The sequence below is a fragment of the Corvus moneduloides genome, chromosome Z (assembly GCF_009650955.1).
Source record: "Corvus moneduloides isolate bCorMon1 chromosome Z, bCorMon1.pri, whole genome shotgun sequence".
Taxonomy (NCBI): Eukaryota; Metazoa; Chordata; class Aves; order Passeriformes; family Corvidae; genus Corvus; species Corvus moneduloides.
In genome coordinates, this window is record NC_045511.1 from 4,759,699 (window position 1) to 4,771,218 (window position 11,520).

At 41.0% G+C, this 11,520-nt stretch overlaps 1 protein-coding gene across 4 annotated transcripts in view; it reads right to left on the reverse strand.

Annotated features, from left to right (window-relative positions):
* KIF2A (kinesin family member 2A) overlaps nucleotides 1-11,284 on the reverse strand; it is a 56,585-nt gene extending 45,301 nt beyond the window's left edge. For 2 of the 4 annotated variants that reach the window (XM_032097299.1, XM_032097297.1), the window contains exon 1: nucleotides 11,028-11,284. In XM_032097299.1, the coding sequence (XP_031953190.1) occupies nucleotides 11,028-11,091 (64 nt within the window). In that variant the 5' untranslated portion in view covers nucleotides 11,092-11,284. The remainder of the gene's footprint in view (nucleotides 1-11,027) is intronic. The other 2 variants (XM_032097301.1, XM_032097300.1) reach the window with 1 other exon arrangement.
* Between the last annotated feature and the right edge of the window lie 236 nt (nucleotides 11,285-11,520).

Sequence of the window (11,520 nt, forward strand, 5' to 3'; positions counted from 1 at the left end):
CCCAAATCAAGGACATTTTAGTGTCCCATGCTCTGCCAGTGAGCAGGTGCACAAGAGCGTGGGAGGAAGCATAAGCAGGAGAGTTGACCAGAACTAGCCAAAGGGATATTCTTTGTTTTTACAAGGGCATGTAGTGATAGGACTAGGGTAACAGCCTTAGACTCACAGAGAGTAGGTTTGACTGGCTATTTAGAAAAAATTCTTTGTTGTGAGGGTGGTGAGGCACAGGAACAGGTTCTCAAGAGAAGCTGTGGATCCCTGGAAGCTTTCAAGGTCAGACTGGATAGGGCTCTGAGCAACTAGGTCTAGTGGAAGGCATCCCTGCCCACAGCAGGGGTGATGAGGTAGGGGAAGCGGATGATTTCTTGGGTCCTTTTCAACCCAAATCATTCTATGATCCTGTCACTCCATATTTACAATGTCATGCCCAGTACATAAACCAGGGCAAGTCACCTGAGAGGGCCCAACTTGCTGCATGGGGACAGACTGGGCATTGGTGAGCAGGTGGTGAGACCTTGTTCTGTGCATCACTTGCCTTTTTTGGGGCTTTATTTCTCTCTCTCCTACTGCTGTCTCCCTTTCATTACAAGTATGTTACTGTTTTTACCACTACTACTACTACTACTACTAGGGGTAGTAGTAGTGTTCAACCATTAAACTGGTTTTTTTTTTTCAACCTCCAAGTTTTACCTTTTTCTTTTTTTTTTTCTAATTCTTCTCCCCATCCCACCAGGGATGGAGGTCTGTGGACAGAGCAAGCAGCTCTGTGGTACTTAGTTGCTATCTGGGATTAAACCTAGACAGTCATTTGTGGCTACAATATGCTGCTGGTCAAGAATTTCTCTTGCTTCTTTCCAGTCCCATGAGATATTTTTCTCTCTCATGGAAGATACGAGTAGAGCTCTATAAACTATGAACACCTGTGACCTTCAAGAGCTTTGTTTATAGTACAGTAGAAAAATACTTTGATAATGGATGTTTTAGGACTTTAGCCAAACACCCCAAGGGGTGGCTGATCCTTTGACCAATTAGACTATGAAGGAAAAACTCTATAAAAGAGTTTGTAAAATAATTAAATAAATCAATCTTGCTGCACAATGCCTGCCTGTTGGATCTCTCTTCTCCTCCCCACCACTGCGGGACACCGTGATAGTCTTTCAAACAGCATTTGGATTTAGTGGTTGTTGAAATTTGCTTAGTAACAGGATTTAAGATTGTGGTGGATTAAAATAGTGTGGTGAATATAATCTGCAAAAGATTGACATGACTTGGCCAGTCTTCTCCCTCCCTTCCCTCCTTTTTCACATTGGTTGCTGTTTGAATAAATGGCAGAGACATCCTTTTCATGATTTTCTCTACTTTCTCTGAAGCTGACCATACCTGTCTAAAAACAATAGCTTCTTGCATCACACAGAAAATTTTTACCAGCACCTTCTACAGATATTTTCAAATGGTAACCTTTGCTTTTCATGACCCATCCTGTCAAACAGAGGTTTGTTGGAGCTTTTTTTTCTCTTTACTTTACAAAATTATATTTAGGAAGAACATGTACCATTACTTAATTCATTACAGAGCTGCCAACTGTTGTTCCAGGTTAAAAGTGAGACTTTATTCTCACACAAATTTAAAGCTTGTATTTTATCTTAGCAAGGTTCTGAAACTTCAAACCAACAAGAAAACTTTAAGTAGTATTTTAATTCTTCTGTGCTTGATGAAAGCTTATTGTAACTTAAAAATCATCTGGTCGTGATTAAAATATTGACATTATTCATCACCACCTGAATTCCTATTGTACTAAAATGCCAAAATTTACACGGAAGTTCAGATCATAAAAATACAGAAGTACAACAAAATATAACCCAAAGCAGGATTAGAAATTTTGAGTATTCAAAAACCTAAGTGTTCATATGCTTTTCAAGCTGATTTTACTTCCACTGACCTCTTCCTAGAGCCAGAGACGCTCATTAGCACATCACTATGCATTCCTGCATCTCTATAGATGAAACACTTCTACAGATCAGTTGTGCAAACTACACCAGTTGGAAATACTCCTCAAACTCTGTATGTAGTTTAGCCACAGAATAACAGTAATACATTTTAGTGACTACAAAATGTGCAGCCCTGTGCAACAAAATTTCTAGAGCCAAACTCTGCAAGGGCATAAGTATGCAACACACCTTGCTTCTAAAGAGAAAGTTTTAAACAAACCCCACTATCCACCTCCCTCCACCCACACATTCAGTGTGCTCATCCACTGAAGACAGCTCTTAAATAAACAATTCTGTCATTAACAGAAAAGACTAAAAATACACTTCTAATACCTGGAATTACACAGATCTTTGAGTGCCTGATGGGAGCCAAGAGAACATCAAACTTCGAAAACTCGGCAAAGCTGCAATGAGATTTCCAATAACTTGTAAGTAAGTAACATTCTACTAAGTTAACAGCATTACTACACGCTCTTAAAAATTAAAACAAAGTAAAAGACTTTTTGTTATCTGCAAGTTACTTTGTTATTGGTTGGGACAAGACAATTAGTATCACATGGTGTTGGTGTTACATCAGTGGCAGAAAATGCAGCAGACTGCCCCTTAGCAAGCCTGGGAATCCCAAAAGCAGCTTATGCCTGATGGAACCAAGAACTGCCACTAAATAAAAACTAAGCTACTCTGAAAGCATATTTATTTGAATAAAGCAAAATAAAAAACTCTACTACCACATTCAAGCCTTTAAAGCAACTAAATCCCCCATTCTTCTTCCAAGAGTCAAAATACAGTATCAGATCCAGGGTTGCTAAACAAGACCCAATTAAAAAAAAAAAAAAAAAAAGACAAAAGAAAAAAACTGATCAAGTGGCTTAATTAAATTAAATCTAATTGGTAATTCCCATTTTTGAAAACAATCATTAAAAGTTTTGGTTAGACACAGTTTTACAGAGTTGTCTTTTAGAGCCACTCCTTACCCACTCCTTTTAAGCAATTCTAAAATTAACTTGGGTTCCTAGCAACAAGAAATAACTGAATTTAGACTGTAATAGTAGAGTTATCAGAAGTCTTCTAGGCATGTGCTGCTCAATGGTTCAGTGCACTACACACATTTTTAAAAAACTTATAAGCATAGTCTGATAAATTCATACTTTTTTCCAGGAAAGGTAAATCTAATGTATTTTTACACACAGCTTTATTGCCTTTTGTCTAACAAATGCAAAACCTAGTTTTACATATTTAGCAATGACCAAATTCAAATGCAGCAAAATTAGCTTCGCAGAACACTTTTTAATAATGAAATGGCAATGCCATCTTTTTAACACCCTCCCTGAGAACTACTACCTGTGGCTGCCCGATTTCCCTAGAGCAATTACCAGGCATGGAGAAGAGCGGTACAAGTAATCATCAAGCCTCCTGTTCTACCTCCATGGGGGACTGCATGCCAGGAAAGCATTTAACGGTGGTAGATAAATTCACTGACTTCTAGCATATCAATGGTATGTGAACGCTCTAAAGTCACAATTGACCTTATCATGATACCTTCTGGGGCTATGAACAAAGCATGTTTCCAGGTTATCAGACACAGTCAACACTGTCTCATGGCTAAACACTTAGTACAGAATACAAAGCATCCCTTTACAGCAGTCAAAGGTGTAGGAAAGTCATGTCAATCTATCTCTGTATTTGGAACACTATAGAAAAATACAGACTGTTTCATTCTTTGAGTGAAAATAAAAAAAATTGTACCCAAAAGCAATATAAAACTGTAAATGTTTTTAGGAAAGGAACTAGGGCAGGAAAAGAAAACAGCACATGAGCCTGTACATACACAATACAAACAGGTTTGAGGATATAGCTAATAGCAGTTTTAGACAATCTATATCTAAACAATGTATCTAAATCATAGTTTTAGTTCCCTGCCCTCCTTTCCTCACACATTTAACACAAAGCTAAGCCAATGCAGCAGGCAGAGCAAAGCAGTCTAAAGTTAAACATCCTAATAGTCAAAACTAACTGTAGCTAATGTAATTATGAAAAGCGTCTAACAGTCTTACATAAGTAAGGAAACATCTGCCCAAACCCAAGAAAAATTACTCCGAACACCATAGCTAGGAGTACTTGGTTTCATGTCTATATTCAGTGCATTACTGAAAACGATTTAAATAAAACCCCAAATACCGAGTCACAATAAAACCTAAAGGTTTGGAACATATGACTACAAGCAAATGTTTTAAAAGGTTGTTAGACGGAATTTCAAAAACATAAAAAGACTTCTGAAAAGACATGCGTTGTAAATCTGGAAAACATACGTAAGCTTTCAAGCAATGAAAAAGAACTGTTCATATATTTGAAAGCTTTTTTGTGTTTTAGAAATAGATAAAGAGATATAACAAAGAATGTATTGCAGTTACACAAAAAACTTCTATCCTACATCTGGAAATACACACTGAAAGCATATACACCTCCAAATAGCTTTATCTATGCTACAGAGGTGTAACGAGAAATTTACTATTAAAATCCCATGTCTTCTTAAAAACTCTTCAATTTTAAATTACAAACACCTTCATGCCTGATCATATATTATATTTTATATACATTCTCACTACTGGACAATGTAAAGACTGCTTAACAGTCCTTACTGTGAAATTCTGTATCTTACTTCTTGTATCACATTAGAAATTTAACTTAATTCTGAAGTTAACATAAACCTTCTATGTATCAAAAGTAACAGAATTCTTTTCCTCTCTGGAATAGACATAATGTGAACAATTATAGGGAACACATTTTAGTGCTCACCATGGGTTGACCACAGCATTCTCTTCTTGATCCTAAATCCTGTCATACAGTATGGTGAGGAAGACAAGATAACCCAACAAAATATAAGACAGGAAGAAAAGTTGGGGAAAAAAAAAATTGCCCTTCATGATACAAGCAATAAATGTTTACAAAGAAAGAACTCAAACAGTAATAGAGCAATGAATTTACTCCATTTACTGTTACTTATTCCTCAAGCACAAAAAAACAAAACATAAAAAGAAAACCAAACCAAACCGAATCAAAAAAAACCACTTTAGTACACTCCACAAGTCAGGACAATAAATATGCTACAGATTTTGTGCTCTGAGAAAAGACCTCACCTGGTAAATACTTCACACTCATTTCTCTACCTTGTTCCACAGTAAGTGGATGTATGAAAAAAAACCTCAAAAGGCTAGTTTATCTCCTACAGCAAACAGAAAGAGATACTACTGCAATGACATTACTCTTCAGTCAAGCATGACTTCTTCCCCATGATTTATTGTCTTGTCCCACCTCAACAAGGGGAAAAGTGATGCTTGGTGCCATAGCAGTGCACCAAAATCTTCCATTCATAAAGCCACAAGAAGAAAAGATGAGCGCGGATACAATATTGCTCCTAGCAAGAATTTTCTTGCTTCTTTCCAGTCCCGTGAGATACTTTTCTCTCTCGCAGAAGATATTAGTGGAGTTCTATAAACCAAGAACACCTGTGACCTTGCAGAGCTTTGTTTATGGTACAGTAGAAAAATACTTTGACAACGGATGTTTTAGGATTTTAGCCAATCCCCCCCAAGGGGTGGCTGATCCTTTGACCAACTAGACCATGAAGAAAAAAGTCTTATTAAAGAGTTGTAAAATAATTAAATGAAAGAATCTTGCTGCCTGTTGGATCTCTCTTCTCCTCCCTACCACTGCAGGACTCAGTGATAGACAAGCAACACTGGGCCCAGCAACAGGCCACCACAGAGCGTGGGTGCAAAGAACAATAATTCTACCTATTAAATAGAAACAAAGAACAGATTCCTCCACAACATGATTATTGGGGGAAAAACATGCAATACAAGCTCTGTGATCCTAGTTGCCATGTACAGTTCTAGGGGCATTACTGCCAGTAAATAATGCTGTATTAAACACTTATGGAACAAAGATAAGAAGATTTTCTTAAGATTAGGACTCAACTATTGTTATTCACCTTGCAAAAAAGCTATTTCCACACAACACAAAAGGCCTATATAAACATCTGAGAATCTGTGAGTTACAGTGAAAATTCATGGCTTAATGAAAGCAGAACGCTTAAAAAGTTATTTCCAAAAGGACACAGAAAATTTAATATATCCTCTTGGTCAACTCTTCAGAGGGAACAATCACCAAAAACTTTGGATGTAACCATGATAATGTACACTGGATAAGCCTAAATGTTGGACCCATTAGCTGGACCAGCAACAGCAGACTTGAAACCCTTGGTGTGTTCTGGCTATTATGGAAGCACAAAGATACATTGTGTCTGTACGGCTTACATAGGGATTAGGTAATTGAGTCAAATGATTTAAATGTGGTAACAAAAAACTCTTAATCATAGGGAACAAATAGATGTACGTCACCAAAGGAAAGAGTAAAAGCACATTACCATTTAAATCTATCCTCAAGAGCTTGTAAAATAGGGTGACTACCCAAACCTGAACAGAAATTTTATAGCATCATTAAACCTTCTATCCTGCTATAAAATCATTCTTACTATTGGGAGTTGTACATAAATAAAGATACAGGGTTACCCAGAAGACAGAGGATGCTACAGACCTCTCAACTCTGAGAAAAGAGTTTCACAGAAACTGGGTTTTAAAGAAACAAAGTATAGCCCTGACTGTTGCCAAAATGTAGCCTCATTTGTATCTGAAGGTGAAAACAGTTACCATGATGTTTTAGCAAGACTAAGGAGAGAGGAGCTCTCAGTAGATTTTGGACAGAATGGATTATTCTCTACCACGACCAGTTCCAGCTGCTCTAGACACAAATGAAGAAAATTCTTAACTAGGCAGTTAAAAACAACACAGCCACGGGCAAGATTTCTTCCTACGTCACATCAGCAGGACGTTATCTAAACTACAGACTCAGGAAGAACAGAAACTACTGTTCACTGTTGCTGGCGTATTTTTTGTTTTTATTGTAAAACTGGGTATCTCTATCATCCTTCTTAAAATTCTGCTATGCTTCTACATTCAATCTCCTCTGGTAACAAGCTCCATGTGATAACTGTACCTAGTCCTTTCTCCTTTTAAAAATGTCAAGTTTTCATTTTCAAACATTGACAGCTCTCCTATTCTTGTATTATGAAAAAAAGGGGCATAAAATCATGATCTTTTTTACACCAGTTGATGGTTAATCCTTAAAAATTCAGGGTTTTTCCTTTCCTGAAAGTTCAGTCAGATCTTAAGTCACTCTCCTGATTACAAGAGTGTCCTTCTCCTCATGCCTCTACATTATTTCTGACACAGTGATGTCAGAATTTTACTTGCCTCTTCCTCCCTCCTTCCCACCCTACTTTCAAAATGAGCAAATATATAATTAATTTCTCTGTCTTTCTAGGTAGTATTTCAGATATGCAAAGATGGAAAGAACAGGAACAGTCTGAGGAGGAAATGGACAGAAAAAGAAAAAGAAATTAATCAACCTACTAAAGAGCTGCAGAGTAGAAGTGATTTATCTTATTTCAGCAAAAGACTGCATTTATGGGGACAAAACGTGAAAGATTCTTTCTCCAAGTAGTTCTACTGGTCTTTGTCATAATTAATGGAATAATGCACAAGAAAGTGTAGATACAGGTATAAGTTCACACATAAAGTGGCAGGCTATTATTTTTTGTGTAAAGGGAATTCATCAACTGACAAATGCCCATCTGTAGACCTGAACAAGGGACATCTTCTGGACAAGATCATTACAGTGAGTCTGGCTTCTGGTTTCCTTCCTTCTGGAAACCTTCTGGTTTCCTCCTCACTGCCCTAAGCTTCCATGTGATAAGGCACATTTTTCAAATGTGGAAATGCAGCCCATCCTTAACAATTTGCAACCTAAAACAAAGTTGTTCTTTCCCATTTCCAAGACAGACTACCAAGGCATATTCAAGCAATATACATAAATTAAACCAAGCAGTAAATTTCAGTATCAGAAGTTACTATAAAAACCTGAACTAGCTAACCACTTAGTACCTCTTACAATACATGAACATAACTAGTTATTCCAGTTGTAACTGGAAATACTATCTGCAGCTATGGTACATATAGGCAACAGTTATAACAATGTTTACCCACTGAGAAAAAACAGCAAGCAGCTCTGCAACATCTGTTCTTGAAAATGCTGGGGTTTATCCAAACTTGTTTTTATGTGGTTTTGGCCATAACTTCTAACAATGCCTTTCTTTTGTACAACATTTATTTTCTATTCAGGCCTATAATAAATCTCTCACTTCAGGCTAATTAGAACTTGTCAAAATGACAGAATATGTGACTTTTCTTTCCAGAATGTTCTGGTCTTACTTGTAACAATCATGATTCACCAAACAAATGCATTTCTTTTAGCTTTCCTTTTTACTTAAAAAAATAGTTCTCTGGAATTAATAAAACTCTGTATTCAGAAGTTAAGATGGTAGATAGATGAAAAAACCTGCATACTTTTTCACTGACCCCACTAACGAAGTAAAACTCTTCTTTTTTGGATTCAGCAAATAACCAGGTAAGTAAGAAAAACTTAAACAACTACTATATCTAACTCTCAAAATAATATTTAGTTTTCAAAAAGAGACATCACTACAGATAAGACAATATGTAAAAAGAAAAGCCCACATGAACACATCCCTCTCTCCAAAAGTTTCCTGAACAGTTTTAATGGTGCTTTCTCAGCCAAGGGCAGCTGATATGATAGACAGCCCTGATTCTTCCTAGGATACAGCTCTGGGGAGAGCAGATCCAGAATATCACATGTAAAGACCTCCATGTCATCCTGACTACGTAGTTCCTACATACTGATACTGCTGGGGTCACAGATCCCTCTATAAGCTACTGGAACACACTAATTGTGCAGAAAACTAGCACATCCAGAAGTTTTCTACTGTGTTTAGTGAATCAAATCATCAATTAACATATTAAATAATCAGAAGAAAAAAAATATTAGACACACTGGATGGGAGAAAGCCTGTAGGAACAACTCAGCTGACAGAGGCACAGGCAGCAAGACCCTCCCCTTGTCAACAGGAACAAGATCAATTTCCACTGCTGTGGAACCACAGTTGAGGTTAGAAAACTACCTTCTATGAGGCAATGCAATCTAGTGCTGGCTGTCCTTCCATACCTCTCACAAAATGCTCCCTTCCAGATACCTAGGACAGTTTCTCCTGCAGTTTAATGGGAAGAGAATGACAGCTGCAGTAGGCTGAGCCAGAACAGGACCTCTCCTTCAGTCCCAAAATAAAACAAGGATGCTTCACAATAACCAGGACCCACCACTTAGTTATGATACTTCAGTCTTGTTCACACAAGGCCCTACTTAACACAAACCCTCAAAACCCTACAGTTTGAGCAACTGCTGTGAAGACATATCCCTAGTATATATTACTGATGTTTAATATACTTAATGTGCTACATTGCCTTTTTCAGTGATACAGCAAAATACATAAACCACTAATAGCAAGGAAAATAAATATTGTTACATTCGAGAGTTACCAAACTCACTTCTGATATTAAAAAGTGTGCAGAACCCTATAGAAGGGAAAACAAGAGCAACAAAGCATTTTCGTGCCTTAACTTCCAAAGGCATACAAACCAAACAGCAAAGTTTCTTAGGAGTTCACACAGACATCAGAAAAAGTTTTACAGGTTGCTACTGCGAGGCTTTCTGAAATGCCAGAGACCCACAGGAGTTATGCAAATAATTGCCAGACCAATCAGATTCTTCACGCGGCAGACAAGCCATTCAGCACAAATTGAGGGGTTGGGTGTAATCCAGTGTCCAGCCAACACCAACCATTATTTTATTGTACGGCTGAATTGCAGACGGGACACAAGAAAGACAAGCCACATAAGGCTTGTTGGTTGCTTTTTTCCTGCCTCATGACAAAAACATGCTAGCTTCAGAGCCTTTGACTTCCACATCTCTCTTCCCTTAGAAACATCTGCTTATTCCAAGCTCCTGGATCCCAGCAAAAAAAAAAAAAAAACCAAAAAAAACCACAACAACAAAAATTTTCAAGAAAATCCCTCAGAACCCCACCCCAGTTTAGCAGGTTTCACAGACCTCACAGAGGCTGAGAAAAGACTACACATTTCCACTCAAATCCAACAGCTGAAGTGATGAGTGACCTGCCATTGATTCAGTCAACTTCCCATTTCAGATGTCTCCTAACATACAGAACCACTGAATTGTTGGGACTGGAAGGGACCTCTGCAGATCATCTAGTCCAACCCTTCTGCCAAAGCAGGGTCACCTAGAGCAGGTTACACAAGAACATGTCCAGGTGGGCTTTGAATATCTCCAGAGACAAATATGAAGAGCTGGCGCCCTAAACCTGTCATGCACGCCTCCTTGATTCACATGGATTTCCAGATAGCATCACACATCCTCCCACCAGGAGAAGCTGGGCAAGACGAGAAACACTGGATCTCCAACAGAAAAATTACAACTCACGAGCATAAACAGCAAGTACTCTTCTTACATTTTAATCACAAAGAACATCTAAAATAATAACATCGTGCTTTCTGCCAAGTGATGGAAATGTCCAAAAGCATTCCTGTCAGGGCATTACCGTTGTGTCCATTCTCAGAGCACCGGAGGAGACAAGAAGTTACCTTTTTCATATGAAAGGCTTTTCCTCCCTCCCTCCCTCTCTCCATCACCTCATCCCGCTCCCCCGCCCCCCGAAGGCCCTCCTACCTTCCTGCCAAAAGCTCCCCGGCTCCCCTCCCACCGACCCACGCCCCAAACCCCACCCCACCCACGCACCCCCGGCCACCCCGCACGTCTCGGTGCCCGCCCCACCGGCGGGTCCCCCTCGGGTCCCCCCGAGCCCCCCCCGGCCCCGCCCGTGCCCCCGTGACAACCGCAGCGCGCGCCGGGCGTGGCCCCGCCCCGGCCCCGCGCACACAATGGGCCCCGGCGCGCGCGGCCCCGCCCGGCCGGGATGCGGGGAGCACGGGGGGGGGGGAGAGTGCTCGCGGCCGCCGCCCCCCGCCCCCCCCCCCCCGGCCCGCTCACCATCGCTGCGCTTGATCTCCACGTAGATCCCTATCTGGATCTTGCCGAAGTTGGCCGCTGCCATCGCTTCATGGGGCGCACGGGGGAGATCGGAGGCGTTGCCGGCTGGGCACACCGGGTGCAGGGAGGGGGAGGCCGTGCACGGCGGCAGCGGCGGCGGCTCTGGGCGGGCGCGGCGGGCGGCCGGGGAGGAGGCGGGGGGGGGAGCGGAGAAAAGGCGCCGGCCGGATACAACAGGCGCTGCGGGCGCTACTGCGCCTGCGCGGCCGCCGCGGCGTCACGGCAGCACCGGCTCGCGGGAGGGGGCGGGGACGCCGCGCGGCCGCCGCCCCGCGCGCCCCGCCCAGCGCGGCTCCGCCCCTCGCCCCGGGCGCGCGCAGAGGGCGCGGGAGGCTCCGGCCGGGCTCGCCTCGGGGCCTGCCCTGGCCTGCGGCACCAGATGGTGGCCGAGCTGCTCTGGAGCGCTAATGTAATAGCTTTATCTACCTGCTGC